This window comes from Parasteatoda tepidariorum, chromosome 7, assembly GCF_982258835.1.
Source record: "Parasteatoda tepidariorum strain Cologne lab strain chromosome 7, Ptep-v5.0, whole genome shotgun sequence".
Taxonomy (NCBI): domain Eukaryota; kingdom Metazoa; phylum Arthropoda; class Arachnida; order Araneae; family Theridiidae; genus Parasteatoda; species Parasteatoda tepidariorum.
Window position 1 is genome coordinate 108,568,761 of NC_141761.1, and position 18,157 is coordinate 108,586,917.

The following is an 18,157-nucleotide window of genomic DNA, read 5'->3' on the forward strand; positions in this document are numbered from 1 at the left end:
CTAGGCATAGCCGTTTTTGGGCCCTCCCCTCCTTCCCCCACTCCTCCCCTCTTTTCAAAATATATGCTAAAATTTTCTTGCATATTTTTTTTTTTACATTTTCATTAATATGGATTTTAATTTACGAATTTGTTTATCGAACTTTATCTGCAATACCGACAAGTGTAATGCATAAAGTAAGAGAAAAGAAGAAAGGTACTCCTAACTTTAAAGAGAGAAAAAATGGTAGAAATATAACATTTAAAAGAATAAAAAAAATTTACAAGTTTAGACAAGAAAAACAAGTTTAAAAAATACAAAATTCTCATATTTATTTTTTAAAAATAATTACAATTCCTAAATTAACTTATATAAACAAAACCAATGATTAAATAACGCAATATATTTCATACCTAATTAAACAGGGAGAAATAATAAAATAAAAGGAAAACTTATTAATCTAAATAAAAACACTTGAAAATTATCGAACCGAAACGATAGTTAAAAAAGGCACTAGCATAAATATTGAAACCCGAAACAAAGGCAAGATCAACGGAATTAAAAAAAAAAAAAAACCTAATGATAAAATTTATGAATAAAAAGAATTTATTGAGTGCGAAATTTATCGTGAAAAGAAAAAAAACTGTTTTTCTGATTCCACTACGTTTGATTTTTTTTTTAAATTTTTTTCTCCCAAGTTTTTCGTAGGCCCCTGAATTTCGTAGGCCCTAGGCACGTGCCTAGTGTGCCTATAGGTTAATCCGGCCCTGAATACGGATGATTCTTAATTGTTGTTTTCCGAATTATATCGATACAGAAATATATACTATTCCATAAAGAAGAAGAATATTCTATAACTATTACAGTACGTACAGTATTATTGTACGTTCTGAATTCACATTTATTCATTGGAATGAAGAAAGAAATGTTGACTTCACTTTAATTTGTGATGAATTGAAGACAGAAGAAATGTATTTTACCGTAATACACACATCTGTAACAGTATGCGATCCCGAAATTGGAAGTTATCAGTTGCAGGTTTGTTGATAATAGAAGTTAAAAAATTATTCAGGAATTTTTCTTCAAATGTTTGGTGTGTTCTGTTTCTGAAAGATTTACCAATATTCTGGAGAGTTTCTTCAAGTTCTTCGGCCTTTTCCTCAGGGAAATTTTGCTTCTAATTTGCTGCTAAGATAATGGCGTCTGATTCTGATGGAACTAAATGAAAACTTAATAAATTAATGCCTGATATTTTCAGGCTCTCGCTAGAGGGCGTACTCGAGAATGCGTTCCATGGTCACTCCTCGTATCTTTTGTATCTTTTGCTTATTTCTGTCCATTTTGCGAATAAGTTAACATTAAATTAATGTCAAAATAACGTGAGTTAGATTAAAGCAAATAATTGTTTTCTACTATATTCAATTAAACAACTTGAGTTTTTGTAAAGGGTCTCTGTTTCAATCAACAAGGATTTCAATTTTACTTGGTATACAATAAATATGCAAAGTATAATACATTAATATGGTTTAAGTAGCTATAATAACTAAAATGAACTGTTTTGTGTAATTATTATATATGTTAGTTTTAACCAGGTTAAAATGATAAAGTTTAATAGACTGCTATATATTATTCGCCCAAATCAATTAAGGACGTATGCTAGTCATGGACAAATGCTTGCTGGCAGAAAAACTAAACGTGGTTCTATGCTTTCCAAGATGATTGATAATAAAGATAAAAAGTTGGTACTCTTTTCCAATTCTTTTAATACAAGTTTCAATCTCTGAAGCTTTTTATTTATAGTATTAATAGATTATGTATATAAACATCAATTTAGCTTTCACTTTTGTTAACTACAATAGATATCTATTTCTAAACAAATTTTTAATAATTACAATGTTTTATTTCTAATGTTTTAATAATGGGAAAAACAAAGATGTTTTAGTACCTGTTCCAAACAGCTTTGCCCATCAGCTGCAGGGACCATCTAGTGATGGGATGCAAGAAACTTTGAATAGCATTTTTCAATTATCGATACAAGATCTATAGCATTTGGTTGAGTTATCAGGGGTTTGTCTAGGTTTTTCTGAGAGGTACCTATTTTGTGAAAATTTAGACATAATTTGTGAAAATTAAAAATTAGATTAAAAAATCAACACAAAAATATGGATTTATCGTTTCTTACGGGATACAAAAATAAAAATTTAATAACAAGTATTTTGTGAAACTACCGTTTTTCCTAAAGTTGAATTTGTGAAGGTACCGCTAAACGATAGAAAATTTAGTCTGGACAGACCCCTGGTTATCCAGTTAGTATTGCACATAAATGGTATTTCTAAGGATGTTGCACTGTTTTTCTATTTATTAGACTTATAGGACTATTTTTTTCTAGTTTTATAAACTTGCTCACATTCAGGTATATTCATAGAATTATCTTTCCTCTGACCGTAAATCGTAATTACTGTTCATCGTAACTCCTTATAGTTGTATTTCATGTTTAATTCTAATCACGACAATTTGTAATTAAAATTATGATCTAAGTAATGGATTAATAATAATTTTTTTTAAGCTCTGTGTACTCAATCTTTTTTTTTCTCTCTCTCCATATTTTGTTACTTAATTTTTTATGTATACTTTCAGCAAAAAGTGGCATTTGAATTTTATGGAAAAGGTGAGTAACTTTACTCTTTCATATCATTCTGTTTACTAAACATGTAAGATCACTGATTCTGCTATACTTTGGAAATTGTGGATCTTTTAAAAGTCACGACTTCAATTTTTCTGGGTCCCTTTGTAATTCTGAGTTCTATTTAAAATATAAAATTTCAACTTCTTTATCTATCTATTAATATTTACATTTATATTATTTTATCTATTATTTGACAAAACAGAGTATTTCAAACCAAAAAGAATTATAGTTAAACAATGAAGGCTTTTAATTTATATTATTTTATCTACTGTTAGACAAAACAGAGAATTTCAAACCAAAAAGAATTATATTTAAACAATCAAGGCTTTTAATTAGGACTAATTAAACATCTGCATTAAGGAAAAGTTACAAAGTAATTTGATACTTAGAATTATGCTAATTTTCACCTTTATCTAAGAATAAAGGAAAAAAAGAAATTTTTCTCTATGTATGGTGTGTTCAAATTCAATAATCAGTAGGTTCATCCATGACTAATGTGTTGTTCAGTGGTTTTTCAAGTGTTAAGAACATCAACTCATCGATGACATCAGTTTAACAAAAAACAATTATTTAATAACAAATATGAATTTGTATATTGACACTTCCATGTCTCTAAGTTCTTTGCTTATTACTCGTTTATTGCTCACAGTGCCCCCTCAAAGGTTTTTACCAATATGTCTAAACTTAGGTTTTAATTTTACCCACATAAATCTGTTGGCGCTGTTTTCTTACTGCATTAGAGAATTGTGCATCTTGAGAGCATGTCTTAACTTATTTTTTATGTTCTCTTTGCAATTTTGACACTTTATGCGTAAGCATGCACAAACTTTTTGAGTGAAGGGCCACTCACACAGCAAGTACAAAAGGCCGCACGCATATTTAGTCATGTTAGTGGTAAATATGATGATTTTTATCTAAACATTAGTGTTTTAAGCACTGAATATTTTTATCAGTAATCTTAATAACATATTTGTAGAAAATTTAATACTTTTAATTATATGAATTTACATAAAACTAAAAAAATTTATACTTTTTTTATATAACTTTTTCCATTTTTCACAGTAATTAATTTATCAAATATATACATATATATATATATATATATATACTAAGGGGCTAAGCCCCCTGTTCGCTGCCGCTCACCAACCCCGATTATTGCTTCGTAATAATTGTCTTTTCTTGGCAGAAAGCAGTTTTTCTATTAAAGTTAAAATTATTCACTTAACATATATGTACTAAAAGGAATTCTGTTTACTTACTCTTGTGCCTCTACTTCCCACGTCCAAATATTACTGTCTATTAGTATTATAAACATTTATGCAACATTTAGCAAACTCTTGGTGAACAGAAGCGATTTTTCAAAATAATAATTTTTTTAAAAATAACATTTATATTCTTATAACATTATATTGTTCGAACAAATTTGATGAGGTCACAACCATAATTTAATATTCTCGCTAGTAATAGCAGTACTGGAAAATAAGTTTAAATTAGGGATACAAAAATATTTAAAGGAAAACAATACCTTTACAACTATTGTTAATTTTGTATGTATGTATGTATGTATGTATGTATGTATGTATGTATGTATGTATGTATGTATGTATGTATGTATGCATGCATGCATGTATGTACATATGTAGTACGTACACACACACACGCACAGAGAGAGAGAGAAATATTTTGGGGGATATAAATTATAAATTCTATAAGCCTCCCCAAATTACAGAAACAATCCGTAGTAATAGGCTGAGATCCCTGGGCCATCTACGGAGAAGCCCTGTAAATAGCGCCACGAGAATCGTCACCTTTAAGAGCCTCGACAGGTCACGTCTCAGCGGCAGTCCCCCTACTAGATGGCTCAACAACATCGAAAATGACCTGGAAAACCCTAAACATTAGAAATTGGAAATAAATTGCCATGGATAGGAGGGGCTGGCATTTGTCAGCTATTGAGGCAGCCAAGGTCTGCAAGGGGCTATTGCGCTGACAAAGAAGAAGAAGAAGATATAAAGTCTAACAAAAAAGAGGCTTACAGAATGAAAGTGCAAAAATGTACGCATTTTAAAGAGTAATATAAATTTTAGTTAAATACTTTAATTAAATATTTCAATTAAAGAAAATTTATAATTTTCAAACAAAAACAAATTAAAAGAACATTTTTTATTGCATTCAGAAGCTCCCACGGGCCACACTCGAACAGTCGGCTGGTTGCATGTGGCTCGCGGGCTGCAGGTTGTGCACCTTACTTTATAGGATTAGGGATTAGGGGAATCACTGAGAATGTCACTCACCATTTCAGGGCTATAAGTGCTAATTTTTCTTCCAGGCTCCCAAAGCCAAGAGCGTGTTTGAAGGTGTGCACCAGCCCAATAAAAGGCAAACCATGCTTCAATCTCTGTTTATTAAAAATATCACTGATGTTCTATCAACTGGAGAGATCAGCCCAGAAATACTTGGATACAATGTTGAAATAAGTGGAGTGAGTATGTTGTATGTCTATTGTAGTGTATCTACCACCACAAAAATATAATTCCAATTCACTAGTATATAAGGCATGTTAACTCAATTATATAGAGGGGTGCCTTTTCATTGATGAAGGTTGACGTTGTCAATAACAACTCACCCCACATTGGTGAGCCGGACGCGATGTGAACCCGCCTACCTTGGTAGAAACGCCCGCTACGATTTAAACACGCCTACTTCGATGGATGGTCCACATTGAACAGTTGACTTTCTACTTGTGACTGAGATATTATCCACCTCCACTAGCTGTTGCTACTTAGTTTCGATCACACAGAGCATACAACATATTTAGTCGACTGCAAATGGCAACACAGGAGCGACCGCGAATTTAATACAGCTATCACTATCAGCACTCGAAAAGTACGGTGATCTTAATACAGCTCTCCCGGCTTCTCACAAAACAGCAATGAATCAACTAGTGGTATCAGTTCATCGAATTCTATCACAGATATAATTCTATTGGGGGAGTACTGTGGTGTATCTATCACTACAAAAATGTAATTCCAATTCACTAGTATATAAGACATGTTAACTTGATTCTATGGAAGAGTACCTTTTCATAGATGAAGGTTGACATTGTCGATAACTACTCCTCTCCCCATATCTATGTTAAATGATGGGTAAGTTTTCACCAAATCAACTAATAATAAGGTCTTAGTAATAAATTTAGTTTTGGCTCATAGGTAGAACTAACAAAATTCCAAACATTAGATTTTAAAAAAAAAAAATTTGTTTCCGAACTGAGCTTTTTTAAATGTTAAAATTTTCACGAATTTTTTGCAGTTTTTAAATTTTTGAACAGATAACATGAGTCTGGTTTAGCTTAGAAAAACAAATTTTTTCTTAAGAAATTCGACTTTATTCGTCCACGTTAATGAGTGATATAGTCATTCCAACACTCCTCCAACTTTTTGATGCCTTTTTTGTAGGATGATTTGTGTTTGCTCTCAAAATAGACTTTAGTTACTGATAGTAAAGTAATTCTAATGATCTTTATATTAAGCTCTGTCATTGATGAATAACGTAAACAGTTACATTACTTTATATAGCAATTCTCTTTATAAGAATTGAATGCACACAAAGTATGGTTCTCAATTCACTGTAATTCATGGGTCATATTCCTACATTCTTCAAATGATTATTATTTCATGATGAAATACTATTTTTTTCTGTGCAAAGAGAAAATATTTTCTTTTTGTAACGCTGAAAATAAAGAAAAAGAAATTATTTTTTTCTTTTCAGAAGACATAAAAGATTACTGTTGACTTAGTTAAATAGATGGAAACGACTATGTTATCAGGGCCTAGTTGAAGTTTGGCTGGGCCCAAACCAATTAAAGGCAGTGGGGCCCTTTAAGTTCAACCCCATTTTCCATACACAGAAAGCAAACTGTCATTTTTTTATTGGTGATTATTGAAGATTAAATTAATAGTATTTGTTAATGCTACTTGTTGTTGAATTTATTTTGAACAACTCCAAGCAATACAAAAGGAAAAAATATCTGGAGCCCTAAGCTGCAACCTTTTCTGCTTATATATAAATCCAACCTTGTGTGTTATTCATTTTTTTTGGGGGGGGGGGGTAGTCGAGATCAAATTATGAAGGGGATTTTTCAAATAATCAAATAAACTATGTTTATGATTTTAATCCCTCCTTTGCTCTTTCTGATATCAGTCTTGGTGGGCGAAAGTTCAAAACTGTTTTTTCTTCCACATTTGAAAATTAATTTGTGACTCTTTATGTGATGTTAATACTATTTTTTTTTACCATGATTTTTTAGTTATGTATTGAAAGTGATTTAAACACCTTGTATTATGTATGTTTCCAAAATGGTAACATCAATGCATTTATTTTTCAGGTTAAAGTATCTCCTTGTTACCAAACATTGAATGTATATTGGCAGATACCATCTACTAGTTATGAGAAACACGAAGAAATAGCTATTGCCCTGAATTCTATAGCTCCACGACTTAGGTATCAAATATTGCAGAGTAATCTTTGAATATGTTTGTAATGAATCTCTGTTGTGGACTGATTTTTGTTTTTTTGTTATGAATCTTTGTTGGCATTGCCTGCGCCTGCTCTTAAAGTTAATTTTAGTTCTGCTTCTTAAATAGTGACTTTTTTCATTTTTCTTGGCGAAAGAAATTCGAAAAACACTATCAGCTTTTGTTATGTATGGCATAGCATCTGTAGTCATGAGTATTAGGCTAAAAACTAAACTAATGAAAATAATAATTAAAAAAAAATTAAACGGAGTGAATGAGGAAGAAAAAAAGAATAAATAAATCAGTATTGAGCAACACTACGAAATTGTTCTCTAAGCTGAAAGGTATATACCTATACAATGGAAGAGCTTAGTGGAAAAACAAAGTGAATGACACTTTTAGGGAAATTAATGAATCAGAGAAAATAACATAAAGTGGTTGCATCAATATAAGCATGTTTAATGTAACAGGATTTGCTTTTACTTTGATTTTAACATAACTAACCCACATTAGTTTTTAGCATGATTTTATTTTAAATCAGTCAGTGGTAAATAAAATATGACCAAGAATCATTAGTAAATCGGTTATAAAATAGTTTAAATGCCATTTTTTTCGTACCCTGAATATAGCCTCAAATGTCACTTACCTGGTTCTTCTGATAAATTCTTTATTATATAAAGCTAATAAATCTATTTATTATTTGTTACCCTTTTCGGTAGCTTTACATTATCAAATTCAGCTTTTTGTTGTTTATTCCACCAGAATAGAATTCCACAACTGTATTTAGCATCTCTTTGCATGATGCTATTGTTAGCGATCAACTCATGATGGTCAAAATTTTGTATTTAACACTTTTAAAGGGCTGTGTGTGAAATACTTATTTCCCCAGTATTGGTATTAAAGCTGCTTAGTATTGGTGTAGTTTTAATAATTGGAAAATATGTCAATATAATTGGTGTAGTTTTAATAATTGGAAAATATGTCAATATAATTGGTGTAGTTTTAATAATTGGAAAATATGTCAATATAATTGGTGTAGTTTTAATATTTGGGAAATATGTCAATATAATACTCAATACCTATATTTGGCATTTATTACATTACCTTTTAACATTTGAGTTGTGTGCAAAATAAATTTATCAATGGCAGCAAACTAAAGCCGGAATATTAATAACAAATAAAATTCTTATGAGACCTTGATAAGGACTTTGGAGCATGACTATTTCTCTTATCTGAGCTTTGATTTACTGTTTAAAATTTTTATAAGTAGTGGTGAAAAAAGATTTCTTTTAATTCCAATTCATTAAAATATTAATATACTATTTAGCTTATAAATTATTTTTTTATTTCAGCTAATACATATTATCAACAGTGATTAAGCATCATTGTTGTCAATAATAGTATGGCAATTTTTTTATAGTTTCTCAAAACGAATGAATACCTTTTTTTCATTAATTTTGTCTTTTAGTACATGGTTTATTTATTTTATTTCACTATGCATATATTACCTAAATTAATTGAGAATCTTTGGCGTCAATAATGCCGTGTCGATTTTTCACATTTCTTCTAAACGAATTAGTACCACTTTTCTATTAATTTTTGAATACTTATATTTTTTTCAATACTTATTTTTTTCAATTTATATTTTTATCTAAGTATTTTTTTTCTCATTTCAATAACTGTTGATTTTAAATCATTCACTTTTACAGATACACATTTTAAAAGAATTGGTTTAAACCAAAATATTGGTATAAGCAAATGGTATCAGATAACTTTAGAATTTAGAAATACTAATATGATGGTGACGTTGTCTATGCGTGCTCTCACGTTACTGTTGAAGGTATCTGATATAGAAAATAAAAATAATTAAATATTAAAGTAGCATAATAAATTCTTTTTTCTTGTTAATCAAATAGTGCTATAAGCAAATAAATATCGCTGATGCTAGCTTTAAAATATTTGAATAATTAAATTGTCTAAAGTTAAATATAAAATAATGGATAACGCTTGACCAATTAGAAAATTCTATTTTCTTTTTCGCTCATCTTGCTCAATGGGCTTTCCTTGTGCATCAAACTTTCTGTATGCCAGATCGCTGTTTGGATGATTTGGCGGTCTATAAAAGACACATAACGGATAGGCATTCATTTATACATGTATATAGATTAAATATAAATAAAATATAGTTTTCTGATTATATTTTTTGTTTCTCTTGTAACTCCTATAATGTTTTATTTTCAAAGTTTTAATTTTTTTATTCACATAAATTTGTATTTTATTTAATTATAAGCTGTTCTAATTTTTAATAATGGAATTGTCATTAACTTTAATTTTTTGCTAGTTCAAAATTTCAGGAGGGAAGCTGAATTTGATTATCAAAGGTTTCAAACCTTAAATGTTTTAGTTGAAAACACTACATATAAAATACTTAAATTTAGCATAAACCTACAGGGTGAAATCAGGAAAATTTTTCTTCATTTTAGAAACAGAATTTGTTTTTCTCCTCATTTTAAAATTTTTCTTCATTTTAGAAACTCAAACCTTAAATTATATTAGTTGAAAATGTTACATACAATGCTTACGTTTTTTATAAACCTACTTCGTGAGATTAGGAAAATTTTTCTTCCTTTTAGAAATGAACTCTGTAGTACTTACTATATTTTGAAAAATCCTCCAAAAGACATGCTTCACATTAGTAATACATCAACAGTTTTTTAATTGTTTAAAATTTTCAATTTTTAAGAAAGTGGCCACTATTAAAACTTCCATTAACTAACTAATAGCCGTTATTATTTGACTAGCCAGACACAAAATTTCTTAATTTTGCCCTTTGGATCACACATTAAAGAACTCATAACAATGCAATCAACCAAGCAATAAAGAAATGTTAATTTTGCAATCTCCATCTTCCAGTACCCACATGAAATTTTTTTATTCTTCTTAATCCGTTATTTTTTCCATTTAAGAAAACCCTCAAAACTGTGTAAAATTCATGCTTGAAGAATGACAAACAAAAAAGAAAATGCATATATTAAGAGATTTTAAGAATACTGTATGTCTTGGGTTTTCCTCTTTTCAAAGCCACAAAATTTTACTAAAATAGGGTGACACAATTTATATATCAGTAATATATTCGGACCTAGTTGATCGTGAAATATTATAAATAATGAGATAAATATAAATAATTCAGCATCAATTTACCCCACTCGAAGACTATTTTTGTTATATATACAATTATTCTTTCATTTTCTCTCATCATATTTTTTTAGCATATAAGAACTTTAAGGAAACAATTTAAATTAAGTTAAAAAAAATTAAGAATAAGAGAAGTTAAATTTATTCATGAGTATTTCAAAAAATATAACACCATGTGATAAATTTTTAAAACATACTAAAAAGCTACGAATTTAAAGTTATTAATTTTATATATATATATATATATATATATATATATATATATATATATAAGATAATCTTTTATTTTCAGGATTTTTATTTATTCTTTTTCCTTGTTTCGTTTTTTTTTCTTCTGGATTTTTATTATTATTTTTCTTTTTCCCTTTTTTCTGTAATTTTTCCATGTTTTCTATACATGTTGAAATTTTATGAATTCTATTTACTTGCAGCTTATGCGCAGTAAATAAAACTTATTGTTTTTCCTAATTTTCTTTGTTGTTTTTTTTTCTTTTTGTATTTATTTATTATGCTAATATATATATATATATATATATATATATATATATATATATATATATATATATATATATATATATATATATATATATATATATATATATATATATATATATATATAATTTAAATTAAATAAAATACGAAGTTTGTCCAAAAAGTTATGTCAGTAATTTTTCTGGGAAACTTGTTTCCGCATTTGAAAACTTCTATGATAATACATCATTTAGTTACAGTTGACAAAGCCAAAAAATATGAATGATTTTAAAATATTGTAATCAGTTGTTCTGATCTAAATTTTTAATTGACATATTACTTATCTATGTTTAAGCAGTAATTGATTGGACTAATGATTATATTAAAAAATAAGCTAAATGAGAGTTATTTTGTAAAAAAAATTATTACTTTTTTTGTTTTACTTTGATTTTTTTTAAATTCAAGTAAGTTGGATTTAAAAAAATTAAAAACGAAGGAGATATAGAGGTGCGTATAATGTGATAAAATTTGTTCTTACTAATATTGATACCTACTGAAAAAAAAGATGAAAATAAACTTGATTTTTGAAATTGTAGGGCGGAACTCATTAGTCGGAATGTGATGGGCAAAGTACCGTACATTTTCTTCATAAGAGATGTGACAAATGCTAGAATTGCAGAGTTTGAGAATGCATTGAGGGATGCTGATTTGGGGCCTGAGAATGAACGGTCAATCATACCTGATGATGCATTCACGAAAGATGTCTTAGTCTTCAGAGTCAACAAGGTAATGCAATACAACATTGTTTTCATGGAATAATGTATTCCTTTGTTAAATTCAGAATAAATTTTTTTTTTAAAAAATAGATTAATTTCTACACACAAAAATCATGCAATTTAAATGTAAAGTAATAAATTATTATCAAGTAAGTAATTTAAAATAAAATGTTAATTGTAATTTTAAATATTGTAGTAAAGTTCAAAATTATTGAATGAAATCTGTCAGAATAATATTTTTACTTACATATAATATGATCTTTCTTTTAAATTTTCATGCAATATAATTAGCTATTTAAACATAGCAATGTAAAATTAAAACTGTCTGGTAAAATGAGTTATTGTTCACTTTATGAAAATATCTTGGTTATTTTCATAAAGGGAATAATAATTCTATTTAACATTTATTAGTTTGCAGTTTATTGAATAAATAAAAAAAATGACCAAAGAAAATAACTGTAAAAGATATTTTTTCAACAGAAAATATTTCATCTAAAATCTGTAAGATGATTACATATGATTATCTTACAGATGATTACATATACTCTTGTATCGATTAAAAGTTCAAAAAGAAAAAAAAATCAATCAAATACTTCAGATAATATTTAAAACTTTCAAAAAATATTTAATTCAACAAATTTGTGCAATAATATTAATTTTTTAACTCTTTTGACTTCTTAATTTATTTCTGGTTTTTGAGAATATTTAACCATGCACAAAAGATAAATTAAGCTCAACAGGGCAGAAAGGTAAATTTTGCTTATTGATAGTTAAAAACTCAATTTGCCTTTCATTAACTCTTGTTGTTCCCCCCCCCCTTTTTGTACTCAATTAACTCTAGTATTGAACTGAATCAATTCAATGCTAGATAAACTGTTTACTTAACCAGTATTAAAAAGAAGGTATCTTTTGCGTTGTTTCTTAAGGATGAGCAGTGGTAAACATTTACAAAAAAAAAATTAACATAATTATATGAAAGTTAGTTTTACAAGCATACACACAAGTACGCATGCTGCAAATTGTCACAAGTTTTATAATTTTTACCACCATGTAACAAGCTTTCCTCTATATTCTTTTGCAAATTCTCCCCTATTTTTTCAGCGTTGCACCAGGCGACTATTTTCGGCCTAAGGCGACTATAGCAATTTTTTTGGCCTAAAAAAGCAACTATTTTCAGGAAAAGGGGACGATTTGGAGACTTTTCTGAACTCTTAGCAATTTTTTTTTAGCGTAAATTGGGTTGACAACCTGCGGCCCTGACACAACAATTTTTTTTTTCTTTAAGAAAAAAAAAGTTAAAATTTTGACTTGCAAATTTGAGTTATCATTTTTTAATGCTCCCAATTTATACAGATTCCATTGTAAGCCTATTTTGTTTCTCGATCACTTTTCAACGGTTTGTGCTACGAAATTCTGCATGATTTAAAAAAAGCTCAATTTTTAATCCGATATTATCGTGCGTAAATTTCGAATTTGATTTAAGTAATCACCTTTCAATTGAACTATTTTCATGCTTTAGGCTACTATAAGCAACTAGTTGATTTTTTTTCTGTGGCGCCCTTGCATCATCTATTAATGGACTGTTTCTAGGGGCCTATCTTTGTTTTGGAGAACTCACTTGAATAAATTTTAAAAATTGAATCAATTAAAAAAATTATTTCATTACAAAAAGAAAAATGAACATAAATTTTTTATAATAGAGTTTTAAAATATATTATTTATTAAGTTTAACGTGATGTGATGCCACAATAGGCATTAAATATTTCCTAGCTTTTAAAATTTCTTAAACTTATTTTTTTCAATTATTCCTTATCCAATTATAATTAAACTAAATCAATTAGTTAATTTTTATTAAAATTTATAAAAAGCGAATATAAAATATTTGATTCTTTTCTTATCGATCAATGTAATGGCTAACTTTTTATATCAATACTAAAGTAGACTGATTAATTCACTTTTGCGCCTAATCGAAAACAAAAGTCTATAACTCTAAAGAGTTAATTTCTTACCACAAATATGTTTCAGTTACATGGTTATACTAATTCCCACAGTCTTGTTGACAATTCGCGATCGCCACAGTATTTTCAGACCTAATATTGATTATGGGGGGTTGGCTTTATTTTTGCTGATGTTATCTTTAGATAAATCACCAATTCATTCACTTTCAGTTTTTGAGGACTGGGGGTGCCCTTTTGGGCATCCCAGTCCCATCCGTACCTAAATTTTCGTATCCTAAAATTTTCAATGGAGGAGAATGTTTTATCTTGATCCCTTTAAGCTGATCCTTTTTTCTTTATTATTTTTATATTTTTGAATTATGGTCATTTTCAATAATTAATAAATCAATTTTTCTTAAGCAATTTTATTTATTTCTTTGACAATTATCCTTTTATTACATCCAAATTATGATGTGTCTGTAATGGCCAAAAGTCAAATTATGCTACCTGTACAAATCCACTAATTGATTTAAACGATCACCGTCATAACAGCTGATAATACTTCTTATCATTTACAAGAGTGGCAGTTTTCATCAATAAAATACATTTCCTGCCTAAGAGACACCATTTTTAATGTTCTGTAATTTAATAAAATGAAGTTTAAATTCATTTGTTTTTATTTAGACTCTTTATTTTCGAAATTTTCTTGTATGACCTGGATTCAGATTTTTCTTAAATGTGTCTCATTCGATTTAAAGACTATGGGTGACAATAATCGTTTCTTAGATTCTAAATTACCTTCTAAACAAATGCTTTAAAAACAAATACAATATTTTAGCATTTTTCTGAAAGTAAGATATTTTTATTTATTTATATCAAGATTTTGTTCTCATATCTTTCTTAGCTTGCTGAATAAAATAAAATATTAAATCGAAAACTGTATCACTTAGTTTATCCTTTCCAAATTTTAATGACATTTTTCAAAAAAGTGTAAATAAATGTTTTTTTTAAAAATATTTCTTGGTAATCCTTTAAGTTTTAAAATTAGATAAAGGAAAAATAAGTGTATATTATACGAAAAAATATAATTTTTACTTTCGTTATTATCCTTAATTACTTGGATGCTTTCTCTCTGATTATAAATTCATGAACTTCTGATATTTTAAAGTTTTAATTTCAAAAATCTTTCAACAAAAAAAAAAAAATCTCCACAGGTAAAATTATTAAATTAAATTTTTTATACTAGATGTGAAAATTTGAAAGGAGATTTATCCATAGATGACTTCCATACAGTAGAGTATTCATTCATTTAATATACGTATCAACTAAAATTGTATAAATTACCAAAGTGCAATCGCTGTGAATAATGCCTGCAATTAGTTAACTAACTTTTTGTATTTCATTACTGTACTTTGTGATGAAATGCTGATAAAAAAAATTTTTAAGCTGTATTTTGCAAAATAACATCAGAAATTGAAATTTCAAACTGACAGTGTACATAAAACAGAGAAACTTCAAAATTTTGCAAGGATATAAAAATTAAAAAAAAAAAAAAATCAGAATTATGGCTTTTCTTTCTCTTTAGAAAAAGAAATAAGATAAAAACAAAAGTTGAATCTAAAATGTTTGCTGAAAAAATTATAAACTTTTGCCATATTTGATAATTCTATGCCCAACTAAAAATATAAAAATGTACAGATAAAATGAACTATTACTACATTAAACTAAATGCCAAATGAAAAATTATTTCTTTTCATGCATTGTCAAAATTACATGAATTGGTTTAATAGTTAATGCTCAGAAAACATGTTAAATGTTGTAGAATAATATTATGAATTATTTTTTCACAAATTGTAACTAAATGTTATAAGCTTTTCTGAATACATATCCTTCATAACATTGCAGTTTTATATATTAACTTATATAGAAAAAAAAGTGAGCTTACTTAAAAAAAAAAGAAGAGAGAAAACATTGAAAAGCCTTGTTTATTTTACAGCAAAAGGTACTTTAAATTTATTATTTTTCCATAAAAGGCTCAAAATAATTCCAGAAAAAAAGTAGTAAATTAACTTATATAGAAAAAAAGTCAATTTATGATGCTTGCCTGATTGTTTGATTTGTATTGAATTTTATTATTTTTAGAAATCAAATACTGATGAAAATAAAGAATTAGAAGTCAAAAAAGTTGAACCTCCGAATATTTCTCATAGACCTTCTGACATGAAGTCTGATGTTTTTGGATTAAAACACAATGACATTATGAATAAAATATTTGCTTCAAAAGGGAGAATCAAATCACTCGAAAATTCTGCCGTCATATCTTCAGAATTCTTTCCTAGCGCAGAACTCTTTGATAAAATTCCTGGCACTACTCTTGAATCTTCTGGAATAGATCGATCAAAAGTACTGAAGCAGTTCCAAATTGAAAGGAAAATTGCAAAATATAAGAATAGAAGTATAAAAATCACGAGAGAGGATTCCTTGTTGGAAGATGATGTCCCCTCAGATCATATAGATTATCTTCAAGACGACCATCATTCTTTTCACTGATTTCTGTTTAAATTATGTCTTTTTCTTTTGGTACTTTACTGTCAATAAATCCATTTAAAGGTTTATGTTCATATTCTAGAAAAAAAAATGAGGTCCATTTGCTAAAATCAGAGACACCTAAAAAAGGCCCATTCATAAAAATCCAAACCTCAAAAATGTCCTTTTAGGGGTCATTCAAAAATTAAGCAACATTCATATAATAATAATGGCTAGAGTAACATTGAGTGTCATTCGATTCGATGCAAATGCATAAAATTAATGTTAAAACATTGAATAAAAGCAAAAAAAAAGTACGATTCAAAAATTTGATTAAACATAAGTTTAAAGAAATTCATTGCAATGTGAAAAATTTATTAACACAATCATAAAAATTGATTTAAATAAAGATAATTATATTTTAAGTATCCGTTAATTGCATTAAATAATTTTATAATATTAAACGAAGTCCACACTTCTTATCTGTTGAGCCTGATTTGGATTTGTCTTAGTATTCTGTATGTTTGATTTACAAAATAATTTTATTTTAAGAATTAGTGTGAGTTTGCATCCTAAACTGTCCTTTAAATTTTACCATACACTTTTCTTTACTGACACTTGAGTCTTTTTGCTGTAATAAATTTTATGGTTTCTGAACACCAATAGTAGTGGAAAAGGAATATTCTTGATATTTCACAATACCAAATACGAAGGAAAGTAGTAATTCACTAAGCCTTTTTTGGTGTTAAAGTCAGTGGTCGGAAGTAGCGCGCTAGAATCAGTGTAGCATGCTACTTTTAATGTAGCGTAGTGCAATTAAAAAAAAACAGTAGTTTGTAGCGATTCCTGGCAACTACTTTTAACGTTAGTTTGATAAGGAAACACTACTCTAATGCAACTAATTTTTCAAACTTGATTGGTACAAGTTTTCGCAGGTCCATCAATGGATTCAATGAAAATGACTCAGTAGCTGCAGCTGAACGTTAACAGAAATGAGAAGTTTCTAGTGACTGTATATATAAACATGTATAACTAATGTTTAAACTAGTCATTACGAAAAATAGATAATTTATCACTTTGATGAAACACTTTCAAATGCGAATGCACACTCGTGAAACATTAATGCTACTTAAAAAAAAAAAGGGAACATATTTTCGATGTAGTTAATTTCTTAGAATTAAAAGAGAATTAAACAATTAAAAAATTGCAAGTGTTTGATAATTTTGCATTTCTTAAATAAAATATTCGCTGTTGAAAGAGATATAAAAAATTAAAGGTTAAATGAACAAATTCTAAAATTTTTTTTGGAATAACAAACTGTCTCATGCAAACAGGAATAAATATTTGTATAAAATTTTTTTCTTGTTTAATATAAGATAATTTTTTTTATTCAAAACCATTTTGAACATAGGCGTAAATTAATTTCTCCAGCAAAGTTTGGTTCCTTAAAGTAGTCACTGCATTTCGAAAGTAGTTTGCAGGTTACTACATACAAAATAATGTAGTTGTAGTATGATCGGATACAAAATAATGTATCCGATCATAATGTAATGTAGTATCGGATACAAAATAATGTATCCGATAACTGGATAAGATATGGCAAAACTTTTTACAGTGTAGAAAATTAATCACGATTGGTAAGATTAGGAGTGCACAACCTGCGGCCAGCAAAAGCTTCTATATACCATAAAAAACAAAGTTTTTTTTTTAAAAAATAAAAAAAATGCCGAAATTTTGAATCCTACATTTGAGTCATCACTTTTTGACGAGCTCAATTTACATAAATTCTACAGTAAGTGCATGTTTCACCGATCGTTTTTTCCGCCATTATTGCTTCAGAATTATGCATGGTTTATAAAAAACTCGACGCCCGGTGGCTGAACGGTATGCGCTGCGCGCTGTCGTGCCACAGGTCCCTGGTTCGATCCTCGGGCCGGGCAAGGTTGACTCAGCCTTTCACCCTTTCAGTGGGTCGATAAATGAGTACCAAGCATGCTTGGGAACTAAATACTGGGGGTTCCGCGTTCGGCTGACCACCGGACCGAAACATCTGCTCTTGCACCTCAGAGCCCA

The 18,157-nt window shown here is 28.3% G+C and overlaps 1 protein-coding gene across 2 annotated transcripts; it reads left to right on the forward strand.

Annotated features, from left to right (window-relative positions):
* The first annotated feature begins 1,286 nt into the window (after nt 1-1,286).
* LOC107449711 (uncharacterized) lies at nt 1,287-16,171 on the forward strand. Of its 2 annotated transcripts, XM_016065334.5 has the most exons (6): nt 1,287-1,717; nt 2,617-2,647; nt 4,995-5,147; nt 7,050-7,165; nt 11,442-11,631; nt 15,701-16,171. In XM_016065334.5, the coding sequence occupies exons 1-6, from the start codon at nt 1,578-1,580 to the stop codon at nt 16,106-16,108; spliced, it is 1,038 nt and encodes a 345-aa protein (XP_015920820.1). In that variant the 5' UTR covers nt 1,287-1,577; the 3' UTR covers nt 16,109-16,171. The 2 variants fall into 2 exon arrangements, with proteins under 2 accessions (XP_015920820.1, XP_015920821.1); XM_016065335.5 differs by lacking the exon at nt 4,995-5,147 and having other exon boundaries at nt 1,403-1,717.
* The last annotated feature ends 1,986 nt before the right edge of the window (nt 16,172-18,157 follow it).

Bases quoted from the DNA above. Each gene is read 5' to 3' on its own strand.
- LOC107449711 (XM_016065334.5), top strand. From the start codon at position 1,578: ATGATAAAGTTTAATAGACTGCTATATATTATTCGCCCAAATCAATTA. The intron at 5,148-7,049 runs GTGAGTATGTTG...TTTATTTTTCAG, and splicing joins ACAATGTTGAAATAAGTGGA to GTTAAAGTATCTCCTTGTTA. The intron at 7,166-11,441 runs GTATCAAATATT...TTGAAATTGTAG, and splicing joins TCTATAGCTCCACGACTTAG to GGCGGAACTCATTAGTCGGA.